This window comes from Convolutriloba macropyga, chromosome 4 (genome assembly GCF_964194025.1).
Source record: "Convolutriloba macropyga chromosome 4, txConMacr16.3, whole genome shotgun sequence".
NCBI classification, from domain to species: domain Eukaryota; kingdom Metazoa; phylum Xenacoelomorpha; order Acoela; family Convolutidae; genus Convolutriloba; species Convolutriloba macropyga.
In genome coordinates, this window is record NC_134471.1 from 12,892,292 (window position 1) to 12,912,017 (window position 19,726).

The 19,726-nt window shown below is 36.4% G+C and overlaps 2 protein-coding genes across 2 annotated transcripts in view; both read right to left on the reverse strand.

Annotated features, from left to right (window-relative positions):
* The window catches only part of LOC142337980 (glucose-6-phosphate exchanger SLC37A2-like), a 111,396-nt gene extending 100,436 nt beyond the window's left edge, over nucleotides 1–10,960 (reverse strand). The window contains exons 1-2 of the mRNA XM_075387614.1: nucleotides 10,732–10,960; nucleotides 6,217–6,472 (exon numbers count right to left, since the gene is read on the reverse strand). Of these exons, the coding sequence (XP_075243729.1) occupies nucleotides 6,217–6,472; nucleotides 10,732–10,960 (485 nt within the window). The remainder of the gene's footprint in view (nucleotides 1–6,216; nucleotides 6,473–10,731) is intronic.
* A 3,285-nt stretch (nucleotides 10,961–14,245) lies between these two features.
* LOC142338264 (uncharacterized) lies at nucleotides 14,246–19,522 on the reverse strand. Its single transcript, XM_075387937.1, has 2 exons — nucleotides 19,192–19,522; nucleotides 14,246–14,782 (listed from the first exon to the last, which is right to left on the reverse strand). The coding sequence occupies exons 1-2, from the start codon at nucleotides 19,485–19,487 to the stop codon at nucleotides 14,449–14,451; spliced, it is 630 nt and encodes a 209-aa protein (XP_075244052.1). The 5' UTR covers nucleotides 19,488–19,522; the 3' UTR covers nucleotides 14,246–14,448.
* Between the last annotated feature and the right edge of the window lie 204 nt (nucleotides 19,523–19,726).

A 19,726-nucleotide genomic window follows, 5' to 3' on the forward strand; every position in this document is an offset into this window, starting at 1 on the left:
TTCCTTAAGCCATTATTTTGTTTCATAGTTCAAAAATTCGTCATGTCAAACGATGTTTTGCTCTAAAGCATACCGTTTTATTGCGAAGTGGGATTACATTTTGGGCTTAACAACTTTCGGCTGAATGCTAGTTCCTACAACAATTTGACAATTTGCTCTTCTCAAAACATTTTATTTGTTCATATTACTCCATTTTGATGATTTTATTTGCTTCAAAAGCTGGGACCACTTTCTCATGCAAATTTGATTTATCATTTATTTTATTTCTGTTTCCTACTTGTTCATGTCAGATTAGGGGTGAGACGAGGTACGAGCTCTCAGACATTTGAATGTGTTCAGGTTTGCTCAAGTCCTCAAATAAAATACGTTGATTGAATTCAAGACACTATTATCTTGTTTTTCATTGTTATTATCTCTTTTTCAATGTTCTTTGGAAGTGCTGCAATGAAAATGAGTTTTTTGTAGCGCTTACAGTGGTTTGTTCATTGTCCTCAGTTCTTTCTGTTGTTCTATAGGAGCGCATTGGTGATCATTGGTTTTTCATAGCCCTTTTTAAATTTAAATCTGTCTCGATTTGATTGCTCGGCTTGCTTGATTTGTGTTACTCACATCTATTGTGTCCTAATGAGTCTTTTCTTGTCATTTTTTATTGTTGTTTGTTTGTCGATTTTTTGCTTGTCTTTTAGCCTAAACTAGTTAGGTTCTACTTTGTTGTTATTCTTTGTCATCCTTCGTTGTTTTTTTTTCATAGAAGCGCTGTGATGAAAACATTGAGGTTTTTTGAGCGCGCACAGTTGTGTTTCTTCTCTAATTTCTTTGTCTAACCCAAAGAAGCGCTGTGAAGAAAACATGTCGTTTTTCTGAGCGCTTACAGTGGTTTGTTCATTGTCCTCAGTTCTCGCTGTTGTTGCAGAGAAGCGCATTGATGATCATTGGTTTTTTTAGACCTTATTGATTTTAAATCTGTCTCGATTTGATTGTTCGGCTCGCTTGATTTGTCTTTCTCATATCTTTTGTGTCCCTATGAGCCTTTTTCTCAAGTCATTTTTATTGTTGTTTGTCGATTTTCTCTTTTATCCTAAATTAGTAAGGCTTCCCTTTGTTGTTATTCCTTGTCGTCCTTTGTTCTTCGTCCATAGAAGCGCTGTGATAAAAACATTGAGGTTTTTTGAGCGCGCAGAGTTGTGTTTCTTCTCTAAATTTTTTTTCTAATCCAAAAAAGCGCTGTGAAGAAAAAATGGCGTTTTTCTGAGCGCTTACAGTGGTTTGTTCATTGTCGTCAGTTCATTCTGTTGTCCCATAGAAGCGCATTGATGATCATGGGTTTTTAGCCCTCATTGGTTTTATATCTGTCTCGATATGGTTGTTCTGCTTGCTTGATTTGTCTTTCTCACATTTATTGTGTCCTAATGAGCTTTTTCTTTTTCTCATTTTTATTCTTGTTTACTTGTCGATTTTGTCTCGTCTTTTAGCCTAAAATAGTTAGATTTTTCATTTGTTGTTGTTCTTTGTCATCCTTTGTTGTTTGTCCATAGAAGCGCTGTGATAAAAACATTGAGGTTTTTTGAGCGCGCACATTTAAACTTCTTTTCTAAATTTTTTTTCTAATCCATAGAAGCGCTGTGAAGAAAATATGATGTTTTTCTGAGCACTTACAGTGGTTTGTTCGTTGTCCTCAGTTCTTTTTGATGTACCATAGAAGAGTATTGACGATCATTGGATTTTAGTCCTTATTGAATTTAAATCTGTCTCGATTTGATTGTTCGGCCTGCTTGATATGTCTTTCTCACATCTATTGTGTCCTTATGAGCCCTTTTCTCAAGTCATTTTTATTGTTGTTTGTCGATTTTCTCTTTTATCCTAAATTAGTAAGGCTTCTCTTTGTTGTTATTCCTTGTCGTCCTTTGTTCTTCGTCCATAGAAGCGCTGTGATAAAAACATTGAGGTTTTTTGAGCGCGCAGAGTTGTGTTTCTTCTCTAAATTTTTTTTTCTAATCCAAAAAAGCGCTGTGAAGAAAAAATGGCGTTTTTCTGAGCGCTTACAGTGGTTTGTTCATTGTCGTCAGTTCATTCTGTTGTCCCATAGAAGCGCATTGATGATCATGGGTTTTTAGCCCTCATTGGTTTTATATCTGTCTCGATATGGTTGTTCTGCTTGCTTGATTTGTCTTTCTCACATTTATTGTGTCCTAATGAGCTTTTTCTTTTTCTCATTTTTATTCTTGTTTACTTGTCGATTTTGTCTCGTCTTTTAGCCTAAAATAGTTAGATTTTTCATTTGTTGTTGTTCTTTGTCATCCTTTGTTGTTTGTCCATAGAAGCGCTGTGATAAAAACATTGAGGTTTTTTGAGCGTGCACATTTAAACTTCTTTTCTAATTTTTTTTTCTAATCCATAGAAGCGCTGTGAAGAAAATATGATGTTTTTCTGAGCACTTACAGTGGTTTGTTCGTTGTCCTCAGTTCTTTTTGATGTACCATAGAAGAGTATTGACGATCATTGGTTTTTAGTCCTTATTGAATTTAAATCTGTCTCGATTTGATTGTTCGGCCTGCTTGATATGTCTTTCTCACATCTATTGTGTCCTTATGAGCCTTTTTCTCAAGTCATTTTTATTGTTGTTTGTCAATTTTGTCTTGTCTTTTAGCCTAAAATAGTAGGGTTTCTCTTAGTTGTTATTCCTTGCCATCCCTTGTTGTTTGTCCATAGAAGCGCTGTGATAAAAACATTGAGGTTTTTTGAGCGCGCACAGTTGTGTTTCTCCTCTAAATTTTCTTTCTAATCCAAAAAAGCGCTGTGAAGAGATATGGCGTTTTTCTGAGCGCTTACAGTGGTTTGTTTAATGTCGTCAGTTCTTTCTGTTGTCCCATAGAAGCGCATTGATGATCATCGGTTTTTTAGCCCTCATTGATTTTATATCTGTCTCGATATGGTTGTTCCGCTTGCTTGATTTGTCTTTCTCACATTTATTTTGTCCTAATGAGCTTTTTCTTTTTCTCATTTGTATTCTTGTTTACTTGTCGATTTTGTCTCGTCTTTTAGCCTAACATAGTTAGGTTTTTCATTTGTTGTTGTTCTTTGTTATCCTTTGTTGTTTGTCCATAGAAGCGCTGTGATGAAAACATAGAGGTTTTTTGAGCGCGCACAGTTATACTTCTTTTCTAACTTTTTTCTAATCCATAGAAGCGTTTTGAAGAAGATATGATGTTTTTCTGAGCGCTTACAGTGGTATGTTCTTTGTCCTCAGTTCATTTTGATGTACCATAGAAGAGTATTGACAATCATTGGTTTTTTAGTCCTTTTTGAGTTTAAATCTGTCTCGATTTGATTGTTCGGCCTGCTTGATCTGTCTTTCTCACATCTATTGTGTCCTTATGAGCCTTTTTCTCAAGTCATTTTTATTGTTGTTTGTCGATTTTGTCTTGTCTTTTAGCCTAAAATAGTAAGGTTTCTCTTTGTTGTTATTCCTTGTCACCCCTTTTTGTTTGTCCATAGAAGCGCTGTTATAAAAACGTTGAGGTTTTTTGAGCGCGCACAGTTATATTTTTTTTCTATTTTTTTTTTATAATCCCTAGAAGCGCTGTGAAGAAAATATGACGTTTTTCTGAGCGCTGACAGTGGTTTGTTCATTGTCCTCAGTTCTTTCTGTTGTCCCATAGAAGCGCATTGTTGATCATTGGTTTTTAGCCCTTACTGAATTTATATCTGTCTCAATTTGGTTGGTCCGCTTGCTTGATTTGTCTTTCTCACATCTATTGTGTCCTTATGAGCCTTTTTCTCAAGTCATTTTTCTGGTTGTTTGTCAATTTTGTCTCGTTTTTCAGCCTAAAATAGTTTTATTGTTGTTTGTTTGTCTTTTTGTATTGCTTTTACGCCTAAAATAGTTAGATTTTTCATTTGTTGTTATACCTTGTTGCCCTTTGTTGTTTGTCAATAGAAGCGCTGTGATGAAAAAAATGAATTTTTTGAGCGCGTAGAAATGTGTTTCTTCTCATTTTATTTTTATTTGAATTCATAGAAGCGCTGTGAAGAAAATATGGTGTTTTTCTGAGCGCTTACAGTGGTTTGTTCATTGTCCTCATTTATTTCTGTTGTTCCATAGGAGCGCAATGGTAATCATTGGGTTTTTTTTAGCCCTTATTGAATTTAAATCTGTCTCAATTTGATTTTTCGGCTTGCTCGATTTGTCTTTCTCACATCTATTGTGTCCTTATGGGCCTTTTCTTGTCTCTTTTTTTGTCAATTTTGTCTCAAATTTTAGCCTAAAATAGTTTTATTGTTGTTTGTTTGTCGTTTTTGTATTGCTTTTTAGCCTAAAATGGTTTGGTTTTTCATTTGTTGTTATACCTTGTCGTCCTTTGTTGTTTTTCGATGGAAACGCTGTGATAAAAACATTCAGGTTTTTGAGCGCATGCAGTTGTGTTTCTTCTCTCAATTCTTTTTTTAATACATAGAAGCGCTGTGAAGAAGATGTGGCGTTTTTCTGAGCGCTTACAGTGGTTTGTTCATTTTATCCTGGGTTCTTTTTGTTGTTCCATAGGAGCGCAATGGTGATCATTGGTTTTAAAGCCCTTATTGAATTTAAATCTGTCTTAATTTGGTTGTTCGGCTTGCTTTGTTATCTTTCTCACATCTATTGTCCTAATGAGCCTTTTATTTTTGTCAACTTTATTGTTGTTTGTTTGCGGATTTTGTCTTGACTTTTAGCCTAAAATAGTTAGCTTTTTCAATTGTTGTTACTCCTTGTCGTCCTTTGTTGTCTGCCCACAGAAGCGCTGTGATGAAAACATACATTTGTTGAGCGCATACAGTTGTGTTTCGAAATAATTTTTCTAATCCTTAGAAGCGCTGTGATGAAATTATGGCGTTTTTCTGAGCGCTTACAGTGGTTTGATCATTCTCCCCAATTCTTTCTGTTGTTCTATACGAACGCATTGGTTCTCTTTGGATTAATTTGGTCCTTGTTTTTTGTGAATTTTTTGGTGGCATTTTTCTACTTTGCACGAAGCTAAAACTACAACAACTTTTCTGTCTCTCGCACGCTTCCAATTTTTTTTACCATATTTTCCCCTCTTTTGCTTTTCTGGCTGGTTTTTGTGTGCTGGGTTTGTCTTCGTCGTTTTTTGTCGCCTCTGCATTTTTTGATTTTGTTTTTGTGCTTCTTTCCTTTTTTGAGTTTTTATCAGGTATTTTTGTGCTCTGCTCTTTTCCGTTTTTTTTCTCTGCGTTTCCCACCCCACCTTGTGCCTCCCCTTTATCTGCCCTTTTCTTCTTGTGCATTACCCCACCCTTTTGTGTGCTCACCCTTTTGCCCAACCCCGCGCCTTGTTCCCACTTATTCCTATTATTGAGCATTTTGGATCCCCCGTGTCTTAGCAGTTTTCGGTTCTCTGTTTTTTGCCCTGGCTGATAGAGTCTGGTGAACTCCTTCTGGAGATCAATGCACCGTCTCTGTTTGTCAGGGAAGCTCAAGAGGCCCATGCAAAAGCTAAGACAAATTTTGCATCCTTCCCTGCTCAAACCCTGTTCCTCCCACGACAAAAAGTGCAGGTAAATTTACCTAAAAATGCAGGTAAATTTACCTGAACTGTGCATGTATTTTGGCGTTCCTGCACACTACCTGCACGGTACCTGCACGTACCTGCAAATGCAAGTAATTTTACCTGAAATGTGCATGTTTTCCCTCTGCACATTTTGCCTGCAATTTACCTGAACAGTGCAAATTTTAGGTAATTTTACCTGCACAATTTACCTTAGATTTGCAGGTAATTTACCCTTACAGTACCCTCACTGTAAGGGTAAATTACCTGCAAATTTAAGGTAAATTGTGCAGGTAAAATTACCTAAAATTTGGACTGTTCAGGTAAATTGCAGGTAAAATGTGCAGGGGGACTACATGCACATTTCAGGTAAAATTACCTGCATTTGCAGGTACGTGCAGGTACCGTGCAGGTATTGTGCAGGAACGCCAAACTACATGCACAGTTCAGGTAAATTTACCTGCATTTTTAGGTAAATTTACCTGCACGTTTTTAGAGTGTATTTTACAAAAGCTTAAAATCGGGGTGAAATGATAGAGGGTTAAATGATAGAGGGGTTAAATGATAGAGGGGTGAATAAATCGGGGTTAAATGATAGAGGGTTAAATAAATAGGGGTGAAAAAGCGGGGGTGAAAACAGGTTTAAATTTGAAATAAACAAATAAACAGAATTTACCTTAAAATCATCCCACTTGTCAAGAAGTATCTGAGATCAACCCTTTCTGCCACATGCCCTGCAAAATACATCCCAAAAGAGTAGGCGAACAAAAAACTGGCATCCAGTCCAGAAATCAACCGGTAGTTTGTCTCAGTCTGGTTGAAAGGAGCCCATCCGTTTTTCCCGTGGCCGTCATCATCTTTCAGCACAGGTGTGACAACGCTGATGACCTTCCGGGTCAAGTGATAAGTTGCATACGTGGCAAATGTTAGAACTAAATTTGGAAAACTGTTTCTTTTTTTCCTTTTCTACTTGGTCTTTCGCCATTTGGGACGAAGATTTAAGCATACATTTAAAAGCACTATTTTGTCATGATTTGGATTTTAAAAAATAAAACCCGCTTTACTCTGTACAAGATATCGTTCCGGGTACATGACTATTAAACCAATGCCCTTATATCCAATGTACTTTGACATTTTCCTGCAATAATCCGACTACAAGTGAGCAGCCCGTGTTAAAGCGTCGATTTTTGTCCATTTTGTCGAAATCGTCGTTATTGCTGTAAGGAGCGTCGCGGCTTCATCGGAATTTTGTCAGTTTGTTACAAATATATTTGATCATAAATAAATATGTTAACTCATCCAATCGCATAATTTATACTCCCATGTTCGGTTTCGATAATGTCATATAAAGTACCACGAGCCGCAGAAGTATATGGTCTTGGCCATTAAGTTTGTTAACATACGTGTAATAGCGGCTGCTTGTTTATAGTCGGATTATTGAACGAAAATAGCTAAGTGCATTGGGTATAACAGAATGGGGAAAAATGGCATTGGGTATAATGGAATAGCGTGAATTGTCCTGACACCAACTTTTCCATAAATGAATTGCAACTTTGTTCTCTGGTCAAAAAATGCAAACATTTATCCTGATTTCAGGGTTGGGAATGGGAGGGGGTACGGAAAGAAACAAATCCCTAATGTCAAGTATTTGAATAAAAGCGTGCGCTCTCGAACAGTCCACGATTTAGTTAGACTGGAAATAAGTATAGCAAGCCAGGGCAAATTTGCATTTTTGACTTTTCGCGAGTCTTCATTTTTAACTTCCAGGATTACAGGTAAACTTTCCGTCTCTGTTGGGAAAATATCCATCGTAAGAAGAATTCGGAGGCTATTTTGTAATGACTTAAAGTAAACTTTCAAGCGTTTTCAATATTAGATAGTTGACATTATGTCGCGCAACACTGCCGTAAGTTGAATTGTAAATCATAATTTGTTCAAATTCGTTTGCTCCTGATTTGCGACCATTCAATTACTAAAATGTATTTCATATTGTTTGGAAGCGCGGTTTATTCAACGAGCTAAAAGTATCGACAACCTTGAACCTATGTTGTCATTTCTACAAAATTAGTTATGTTGTCTTCAGTTAAACAGTTGAAGTCTCTTGAAATAATTGCATAATTTTGATTATCTCTCAAAAACTGGTTCTAGTGTATTCATTAGAAAAGCTTTCAAGAGTGTGATTTTTTAGTTCAGAGCATGTGATATACCGTTTTCGAAAAAAGTTTTATTTTTTTTATATAAATTTATTGCCTCCTGTCCTGCTAGCAATAGCACACTGCATAATGGTGTCGTGTCAGAGGTCACACGTGTTAAAATATAGACTGTTAAGCCAATCTGATTGGCTGGCCATCATTGTAAAATTATGCGATCAGTAACTCGTCACTCAACATAGTTATATAAAAATTTTTTGCATTCGGCCACGCCTCGTGAGTCATGGCCATGCCTAAGAGTCCCGTGGGTCTTGATATCACTACAGAACGAGGCATCATCACGCACACAAAACGCGATTTAATTCCTTCTCGGCTTGATGCAATTTCGAAGCATATTTGAAGTAATTTGCTTATCACATTTTAATACACGTCGAAATTGGGGTGAGTGAACTGGCGCTAGTGAAAATGGCAGACGTACCAAAATATAGAAATTTGATAATTGGCCAATCACAATTGAGAAATTGAGAGTATTGTTTTCTGATTGGCTGATTGCTGAACAAATTCTCAATGTTTAAAAATATGATATCTATCTTAACGTGAATTTAATCAGAAATCGCGATAGGCTGAAAGAGAAAAAGGTTATTTTTTTGGTGGGAAACTGGTCTCAGGTTCGGTTGTGAAAGATTCATATCAAGCCCCACGGGCCGCTAAGGCATGGTCATGGCAATGGCTAATGCATGGCCAGATGCGGTAAGAATTGTTATCCAGAATTAGGCTATATCCAATTTAGGCTAATTGAAAGCATTAAGAAACAATGTTTTAAATTTCTCAACCAATCACATGCTTGGAAAATTCTATATTTTGGTACGTCTATTTTTTAAGACGTTACCGAGTGAACTATTCAGCACTGAACCAATCAAAAACAAAAACTATACATCCCTCATCTCGGGTTGGCTGGTCTCAAAAGTCCATATAGTGGCACGTCTGCCATTGTCTCTTGCACTTTAATTACTAGCACATATTCAGGATATTGTAAATGGTAGGTATCTTTTCAACAATTGCCCCCTTTTGCAAAAGGGCTGGTTATTCTTGAATAGAATTTAAGCGAGCAATTCATTAACCAATCAGAGACGAGTAATAACTTCCCACGCATTCACATACTATGATAAATTGAATAAAATAAAATACGCCATGGTATGGCAACTAGCCAAACCCGAATACAAAGCGAAAAAAATTTCCGACAGGCGGGTCGGTGGGCGCGCCTTCGCCGCGATAACCGACCCATGATTTCCGGATTGCATCCCACAGCGCATGAGAGGCATGGCCATGAACAGCTGTCCGCAATTGCGCGTAAACTATTATTCAGCTATCTGTACTGTAATAGGACCACTAGTATTCATACTTTATGTAAATGACTTCGGTGAAGAAATAGTGAAAAAATCGAAGGTTTTGCAGATGACGCAGCAAATTTATCTCATGAGAAAAATGGACAGTGTTTAGAAGCAAAGGCGGGAAGAATATTGATGAAAACTCAACAAAATATGAAAGAAATTAAGTTAACTCTAATTGAAGGGAAAACAGAAATAATGGTTTTCAAACATGAAGAATTACCAACTGTCAATTGCGTTGACTTTAGAAGTCATTCATTGAAACCAACAGATGAATGCCGATACCTAGGTGTCCATGACAAAGAAATGCCATACCAAAAACAACTTAACAATATGATCACAAAAATGGCATTAGCTATCAGATCAATTTATTTGGTACGCAATCAAAAACCTTTAGAGGCTCGAATAAATCTTTTTAGATCACTTGTTTTATGGCATCTAGAATTTTGTGCAATATTTTTTCAAAGTTTGCCATCCTATTAAATTGACAGAATAAACAAACAAATTAGATAGGGCATAAAAGTTTGTTTTTTTTTTCAAACAAAATATTACAGTACTCATAAAATACTTCTTGAAAATAAAATGCCTCCCGCAGAAATTCAAATAGCAAAGACTTCATTAAGTAGATTTTTCGAAATTGTCCATAATACATACAAGACCAATAATAATTCAGCATAATCAGGGACGTTGAAATTATATTAAATAATCGTACCTATGATTTTTCTCTCACAACAAAAGAAATCAAAATGGAGTCAAAATTCAATTATAGGACTTCGTTCGAAAATGGAATAAACTTCCTAGAGCTCTGAGAAATAAAAAACAAAAACGTTAAAAAGAATTAACTGAAGAGATGCAAAGAAGACACGAACGAGTTCCAGTTGACAAAAAAACTGACGGCTCTAAAAGTTTACTTTTATAAAATAATTCACGAAAACTAGAAACTGAACCTTTTTTTTAATATTACATTTAGTTATTCAAGGGAAAGACGTAGTACGTTTGATTTATAATATCACAACACGTAACTTTAACCTTGGGGTTATTCGAATTTCCATGTTTGATTTTTTAAAATACGATATGAAATATTGCTCTGGGCATTTGTTTTATTTTTTGATGTGTCTCTCTAAAAGTATTTTTGTACTTCAGTTTTTACTCTCTTTTGCAAATTAATGGGTACTCGTCGTCCCCTTTTATGATTAGGTTGTTAGTGTTGGTGCAACTTAGATTTAACAGTCTGTACTTTTGAGCAGCCAATGCAGTTGATTAATTTTGGAAATTGTTTTGACATTTTTTGAACTGTATTTGGAAATTTGGTGGTAATTTTGTTACAATATCACCTTCGGCTAACTTTAAGTTTGATTGAGAGAGATGCCAAGAGCATCGAAGAGTTCCCGACCAAAAAAGTTTGAGTCCACCGCGTTTACCACAAATTCTGCGTCCTTGATTCGCCAACCATTACTGTATACCAATGTTTATATCATTGACAAAGTTTTTTAATTCTCTGGTGGGTATTGTTGTTTGTCATCGCGGAATAGAAGAATTGTCTATGATTTGAATTGCTGGTGGATGCTGCACATACTTTCCGAATCAAGGAGACAACGTCTATGTTGCTTATCCTGAGTGTTGTGCTTCGAGGTTCAATTTGTAAAGACGTACTTGCGATGCTGGCAACTATGTTGTCATCTGGTCTCTCATAATCGGATTTGCATTCAGGATTATACTTATTATTGATAATGGCGTTGGCTGTTTTGTCAGGATATGTCGTACTCTCTGAATTGTTTATAGCATTTACAGCAGAAGGAGCATTTCGCTGGGCGTTACAATTTGCTTTGCTACAGACTCGTGCATTTGGACTCTGTAGACCAAAATTAATATTTTTTTTCATTTCGCGATACATTTGAAGTTGTTTTTTGAAGACCAAAGAAGGTCAAAAATGCGACAGTTTTGAATCGTGTGTCAATATTGTGGTTGAAAAATTTTGTCGTGCATTCGCTTTGCGAAAGGGGCATTGAATTGATATAGCATTCACTTCCAGAACGGATTAGCTGTGGGAGTGAGCAGTTGATTTTGATTACCAAGTTCAGTTTTTAAGCCAATTTCAAATATTGTGAGGGGGTCTAAGCTTTTTTTAAGCAGTTATCGCTGAATTTTTTTGTCTTGCATATTTGCCATAATTAGATCCCTTATCAGATTATCTTCTTCGTTGACCAAAACCCATTTCTCCGAAAATTCTCCAAAAAACTGCTTGATGGACTCTCCTTTATCTTGTTTTGAGGTAATCAAAACATAACGATCAAAATTATTTTTTAGGGCCTTATAAAAGCCTCTTCCTTGAGATGCCAAAGCTCTGCTGAAATTAAGGTATCTGTCACCAAATGCGGGTTTCGATTGCTAATAATTCTTCTTCCCTCTGTTCCAAAAATGATGCCTTATCACTGATATCTTTTTCGATCCGCTAGGTTTAGTTTTTTATCGTCAAAAAATTCTAAATTCTAAAAGTTCTATTTGTCGTTGGCAGCAGTTTTCTCCAGTTCAATTTGATTTGCGGATTTCGAGCTAAACGTTCCCATTCTGGTTGCGCTGAAGATCTTTAAATGGTGTCTTCGTGGATAAGTTTGCATGAAATTTTCCAGTTGAGTGCCGTGTAGTGTAGCAAGAGTGATAGTCTTCTTAGCCAAAAGGGCTAGCTGTAGTTGAGTTTGTCTTTTCTCCCATTTGAGAGCAGGGTCTGAGCTTGGCTTCTCCCAGAAAACTCAATGCCATAATAAATCCGCTTGTGAGAAGCTGGCTGCGCCATGATGTACACTACTTGTATTGTGTAATGTATTTCACCTTGCGCGTTTGCGTACAACTTACAACTTAGTGATTCACTTAGCGAATCAAATTATTAATTTTGTTTAACTACAAGCCCAGCCAAGAGCTGCTATCTTGCTCAAACCACAAACTGTACAGAATAATATCAACAAACAACTACAAATCGATGAACTTGTGTCTACCCCAAAATTCAAAGGGCATCCACGACATGATTTGTCACTAAACTATAAACTACAGAACCACGCCAACATTTATAAGTTAATCTCGTATAATCCAAAATTCAAAATTGTAGGGCTAAAATTTTGGACATCGAAAAACAAGTCCTCTGAGTGCCTTTCCTCGTGCTTACCACAAAAATAGCCACTTTGGAAAACTTTTATATCCGAAACCTAAAGAAGAGTCTCCATGCAAAAAATTGAAGTTAAGTACTAACTTGATGAGTTTTAGAAATAACTCTCAAAATAATTTGTAACCTCGCTCAGCTGTGATAACCTTCAACTTTTCAGTAAATTGATATTAAATCTTGAGTTTACTTCTCAAACCGAGTCAACTTGGCTCAATCTTAACCTTGAGTTAGCAAATTGCAAGTATTAGCTGCCAATTAAACGGTCAAATTTTACAAATATTTATAAATTCTCTAACTGCAATACGTAGTCAAATTTACTTTTTAGAACAATTAAGTTTTTTATGAGATTTATCAGGTTTATAAAGATAGCTTAAACTAAGGGTTCGACCATCGAGTCAGAAGTTTAAGATAAACCTCGCAACCCCGAGCCCTTGATATTTTTAGGTACGTTGAAGGGACTTCTAGGGGATCAAAAATTCTGAAAATTTCCTTTTCACCTTAAATATTACCATTAGTTCTTAATTAATATGCATTACAAACTCAGCTGCTTTTAAAATCCATTTTTCGAAGACAGAAGTCAACGCACTTAAACAGAAGTCAGCGTTTCAAAACATAAGTGAAAAATTCAAGTCATGACTTCAGCCAAAAAACCTGTAGAGTGCCCATATTCCTTTCATGTCGTAGAAACCTGTAGAAAAACCAATACTCCCCTTCGAGTCTTAAAAACTTGTCGAATATCATCACTCCCCCTTTGAGTCATACAATCCTAATTTTCTAAAGACCTATAGAACACCAAAACTTTTTTCGAGTTGTAAAAACCCGTAGATTACCAATACTCCTTTTCGAGACCTAAAAAAGACTCACATGTTTAAAATAAGTTGTTCTCGTTCGAGGGCAATTTAACAAACATCTTCGGCTGTTTTAGTGTTTTAGAAAAAGCGCTTCCATCAAGACAGCAAACCAGTACAAATAGAATTTTTTTGATCTTGGAAGAAAGATAGCGCCTAAATAGCCATCGAGATGCGGACGGCTATTGAAGAACAAAAACGTAACTGACTGACGTCGGGTAAATTGCTCTCAAATGACCGTCGAGCGGTTGCGTTCAATAGTAGCCAGCTTGAGCTTAGGGATGACATCATGAGGGGGTGGGTGGTTGAGCGGAGTGGGGGCTTAGGCGTCAAACGATGGGGGGAGGGGTATTGTTGGGATAGCTGTACAAGAGGGGGCTCCAAAGCGCAGCAGTTGGAGGAGGGTAGGCGGGAAGCGCTGGATTGGATACGGGTGGGATGGCTGGACGAGAGGGGGTGTGATTGACAGGGGTCAAACTTTTCAGTTTAAGAACCGTCCCTCACACCATGAAATTCTCTCAAAATGGTTTCGGTGAATCGCATACTTATAAGTGAGTAAGGCGTAAGGCTCTAGAAGAGCTGCTTAGCCACTTAAAGCCCTTTACCTGTTTATCCCTTTTTGAGGACGAAAAGTCCAATGGGTCAGACGAAAAACCGGTCAAGCGAAAAATCGCATAAAAAAGACCACAGGACTGATGTAAATGCTACAAACTTCAGTTGAGAGAAATTAATGACCAGACAGTGGTTCATACCGAAGCACATTTTCCAGCTCGCCGATAACTCTACTTAGTTTGGCTCATCAGTTGCATATTTTGGACACAAGAAAATAGAGAAAGTTTGTTTAAAATTTCTTTGTTAATCTTGGACATTGGAAGTTCAAAACGGAATTTGCAAAACGATATATAAATTTAGAACAAGCATAAAGATTCATAAAATCAAAAAATCAGTACCATACACTACCAAGAAAGATTAGAAGGTTAGAATTTGTACCTAAATTAGAACTTCTGCAGCTAAATTAGACAACAATTAGGGTATTTGCCCATTATAGCCCCCCCCCCCCTCGATAACCCGCTATTCCCGTGGTCATATTAGCTATAACCCCCCTCCGTCCCCACAAACACACACACACGCACATCATGGTATTTATACGATAATGGGGGCTATATTTTTCTGGAGGGGGAGGGGGGTGGAGGAGGAGGGGCTAAAATGGGAAACACCCAAAAATTATTTAGATAAAGACTCCGACAAAAGTGAATTTCAAATCAAATTTTGTCATCTTGAGCAGGACATTTAGCTTGAGCAGCACCAGAAGGGAAATTTCGAAAATTGTTATTTGCAGAGGATTCATTTTAATAGGGGGAATTTTCAGTTGAAATAAGGCATGCGTTTTTCAGTTTTAACCCTCTGTGGCTGAATACCGCTCCGGGTTAAATCTCTGTTGTAGGAAGACCGGACGAAAGACCTCTTTCTACCCCCAGTTCCTTTGCCCAAAACGACGGGAGCTTCATCCTTAGTGGGCATAAGTTGATCTTCGGTGTCTTGGGATTCGGAATCGGTGGCGAAGTGCAGACTCTCATTGTCTGGTGTGGACGTGCGGGATCCCCAGTTGTCGGCTGTGACGTCATGTCTGTGCTTGGGTTGTGATTGGTCATCCGAGTCACTGATTGGGTCTGCGTACATGTCCAATACCGGTGGACCTCTAAAAGTGAAATTATTATTGTTGTGGCTGTTAACAATCAAATACTTTTTGTTGCCCTATATTTAGTTTAACTCCGCCTGTTACTTTGCAGTTCATTGTAGTACCTGACTATATTCTAATAATCTCGCAAAATTCACCAAAGAATAGTTTCTGATCAGAATTTTGTTCAGATCATCTACGCTCGAAAGCAATTGTGATCAGACATACTTTGAGGGCTTTCGAAAGCGTTTGATCGGAAGTCATTCCCTTCTTGGACTACGACCTGGATTTTTCCTGCAACGATAACGCAATAGCTAACCAATAACGAATATTTGCATTGATGGCATTTAACCAAAATGTGGCGGAAATTTTAATTGGAACACAAGAATTTCGCAAGACATGTTTTAAAAAGTTTTTGTGTTTGATAATTTCAGATTTTACATAATCAAAATGCGCAGTTAGTGAGCCATTATCCTGTAAGATCCTGTAAGTTGTATAATACAAAAGATGTATAAAGTTTAAAATAATATAAAATAATATTAATTCAGTATTTTATTATTTAATAATAAGAGACTAAACAGCTACTTGCTTAGAAGTTTAATCTTTTGGAAGAAGCTATTCTTGAAAGGATGCATTTTATAAACATACCCGGCAGATTGCCGGAAAATAGCCGCCGTTGATTCCAATAAGCATGATTGGGATTGAAAGAATAGAAGATATTGAAAAAAAAGATTTTTGTACAAAAATATTTTTTAAGTCCGATTTATTTTGATGGCATTTCGTAGTTGAACATAACGTACTTCTGTTTCTTAGAGAGGGGCTACAGGGGCTATTATCAATACCAATAAGCATTAGAGGTGGTAACTAAGACTTATAGGAACGACGTTCAAATAGCGGGCATCTAAAATTGGGCTTTATGGGTTTATCCCGTTTCTACTTCTGACTTCAATTTTTTATACTGACTCTGTTCATTTTGAATTGCTTTGCTGAGCAACCGATGTTCAAAATCACTTTTAGCAGAATGAGAGAAGAGAGAAACTAGCCTAGAGAAGTCAAAAAGATATCACGCAAAATGTTGAAAAAGCGGCAAAATGAGGTAAAGCGAAACATTTTTTTATTCGACGAAGTAAAAAAAAATAGGAGCGCTATAATAGCCGGCTGAGAAGATGAGGGCGGCTATTAAACAATAAAGTATTGACGCGCCACTACAATCGCAGTCAGGGGCTTTTTTATTCTTGTCATCAAAACATGGGTGTCATTCAAAGAGGGTGTCATTCATTCGCAATGCTGAAGAAATCAATAGCTTAATTTTATTTAACTTAATTAAGCCAATAACTGTTAAAAAATTAGCATCAAAGGTAGTTTTTTTACCAATAAATTGCATTGGGAAAAGGGAAAAATATGTAATTTACGGCTGAAAAGTGTTGGGATGTCAATCCATTGTATTGAAACACCTTGTGGCTTGACTTTTGTTTTGTTAACTTTAAACTAATTTTTAAAATCCTATTTAAAGAGCTTAATTTTGAAATAAACAAAAAACAATTTTAGAAGCAGATTTTGTGGGGTATTGTTGAGTTTTGCAAACAGTAGCATGCAAAAACTGCTACTTCAACCAATCCAAAAAAGTTACAAAAACGTTTTTGAAAATTATTTTACAGTTTTTATGTTTCATATAATGTTATGAGAATGTAAAAAAAATGTTTTGACAGGCAAAAATTATTCGTTTAAAATCTATGACGAAAGTAATTTTGGTAAAAATTATTTTAAAGCTTTTTATTAAGATAAACTGGATGATATTATCCAAAAAGTCTATGCTGATAAGTTATTTTTTGAAAATTGCGTCGATCATACTCAATGAAAACTCTGGAAACACTCGAGATCTTTCATCAATTTTTTTTCTTTTTGCTACAAATTAGTGAAAATGAAATTTGTTGAATGTAAACATAATATTGTCATTTAGTATTAGGATATATGGGAACTTCCATAATCACTTCCATACTTTATAATATTTGATCAAAAATGATTAAATGCTTCCATAATCAATTCTCAATAAAGCAACAATAAAGAAGAAAGTTTCTTTATTTTCCTGATGCAACAAAAAACTCACTAATTTCTAGACTACAAGACTCAAGTGACATAATAATATACTATTTTACTAAGTCCATTGAAAAACTGCAACATATCAAGTTAGTATCAGTTACAAAAATTTCAAAAGCAACTGAATTGAGTAAATTTTTAGTTTATTTTTTTGTTCAGATTACCTGTTGATTCAATCATTAACTGTTGAGTCTTGACACAGTGGAAGCATCAAACTGTTCTCTGCTGTCAAATTTTTAATCAGATCAATTTTAAATGTGATATTTGCTTAGAAGAAATAATTGGAAGCTTCTGCGTTATCTTTTAGCTAAGACTGGACAAACATGAATAAGGTCACGTATATCCAAAAATTAGACTCAAATTTAGGCCGAAGATTTCAACACTTGCTGTTTCTGCCGTTATAGAAAAAACAACATGAATATATACGCTACAGCTTTCATTCAGAACTAAAGGAGGAGCTGAAAACCAAAATCAAGACACTGCAAATATCAAGGTTTTTTACGCAGCTCAACCGTTTGCTCAGAATTGAATAAAAAATTTCAAGTTCATTTTTGTTTAAAACTTAAATCTTGTAAAAATTCTTCATATTGTTGTCATTTTGTGAAAATTAATGTTATCATTGTCCATTAAGCGCACTAGGCTCAGTCAGTGATTTTATTTCGAAGCAATACGAAGCAATAGTACTTATAGACCTTATAGTACTAATAAAGCTTTGGATAGTTAGACTGTATGGATATTATTTTACGTCTAAGGTTTTATAACAGCAAACTTAATAAAATTCACTTGAAACGTTTTGTTCCAAAAATTATTTACGATATGAGCTGAATGTTTGGAATGACTTAATACTCTAATAATTAATCAGAATTCGACATACAAGCAGAGAAATTCAATGCTAACTATGGTATATATTTGTTGTGAAGTAATAAATGGTAATATTAACTACAAGTATCTAACTCAAGCAGTTTTTAAAAAAATTTTCTCCAATAAAATAATTTCTAAGATTTTTGTTGAGTGAAATATGTCAAAACGTGTTTGAATATAACGTGAAGTTTTTCAAGTTTTACGAAAGACTTGACAAAAATAATGAACATAACCGACTAAACGTCGGAAGAATTGCTCTTGAACGACTATTGGGAGCTCTACTAACATATACCATTATTATGATTTGAAGTGAAATATGGCACCAGTTTCGGCGCATTTTTCTTTTGAATTTAAGTATTAGATCGCCTCCAATTGAGTTCAGCTGCTTGAAATTATGATTGAGAGAGAATTTTAGATCACGCGAAACGCAAAAAGTCAAGGGCGTAAAAGTCACTCGAAAAGTCAACACGGTCATGCGAAAATTTTGCATAAAAAAGACACAAACGTTTTCAGTAATTGCTTCTCTAAGAGAGCAATTAATCAGGTTCTAGCAAATCTTATAATTGATATATTTTAGTCATAACCGACTAATGTCGGGCGAATTGATCTTTAACAACCGGCGAATGGTTGCCTTTGGTAGTAGCCAATTGGGGCTTAGGTAAACTATCATTAGGGGGATGAGCGGAGTGGGGGTTCAAGCTTTGTGTGTGTGTGTGTGCGTGCGTGCGCGCGTGCGTTGGGGGGGGGGGCTAAGCGATGGGGTGGGGGAGGATTGGAGGGTTGGACGAGAGAGGGGTCCAAATCGTCAAGTGGGTAATGGGGGACGTGCAGAGCGCTGGACGGGTTGGCGGGTTGAGTGTTTGCTAGGGGTTTGGGGAGAGGTTGAGCGCGGGGTGACTGAGGGAAGACAAACTTTTAAGATTAAGAAACACCCTTCCTACCTTGAAATTGTCTCCTCCCAACAGTTTTGGTGAATCGCATACTTAGAGACTAGTGAGGTGCAAGGCTCTAAGAGAGCTGCTCAGCCACTTAATGACCTCCAGGTTTACCAGTTTTCGAGAATCAAAAGTTAATGGGGTCAGAAGAACAATCAGCCAAGCAGAAAATATCATAAACAACATTTTCTGTGTACATTAAATGTGTTTCAATTTGTTCCAGATGCCGCCAGAATTATTTGCCCATTAAAAAATTTACGCTTGTTTCATGAAAAAATTGTTGTTGTTTGGATCTCATTTAACTCCAGCGCATTTTTTAGAGATTTGTAATTTGCCACGTGTAACTAAATTCTTCACACCCTCATTTCATAATTCTATACTTCTTATTGGGCTCTGCAAACTATAGTCAATCCAAAAACGTAAAAGTTTGCTCACATACTCTTAAAACATTTTTGTCTTGGTTGGAATAGAAAAAGGAAAGCTCCAACGGTTGTTGAGTTCTTCCATGATTAGGAGAATGTAAACTAGATTTCTTACTTTGAGAGGGTGTCCAAATCCTCTTCCTCCTCCTCCTTTTTGCCCTCCTTCCCTTTCTGCTTCAATTGTGGCTTCGAAGTCTTGATCACCTCTACAAAGTACTCATTCTTCACAACTACCCGTGGAACCCTCCAACACCTCATGCGAGACTTCTGGGCATAGCTGCCACTCAGTTTGTAGTTCTTGATCTTCTTCGAGTCCAGGACAGTCCTGGCATCGCCCTTCTGTTTCGTGAATCTGAGTGCTGACTCCAATTTGTATCTGTTCTCTACCAGGGGAATCAGAGGACTGCTCATGTACTCCGAGGGGTTAGTGTCACGTAGGCAGTCTTCCTTGGCTAATTAAAAAACACTTGAGAAGAACTGTTGAGAAGAACCTTGGCTAATAAAGATAATAAATTTGAATTTTGTTTTCAGAAATCGTAGTTTGTTAACGTATAAGAAAATTGTTGGCATATTCGGTTTTCGTTAGACGAAAACGAAGAAAACCCTACGTTTTTTTCCGGTATCGTAAGTATGTTCGGTTTTTAAACGAA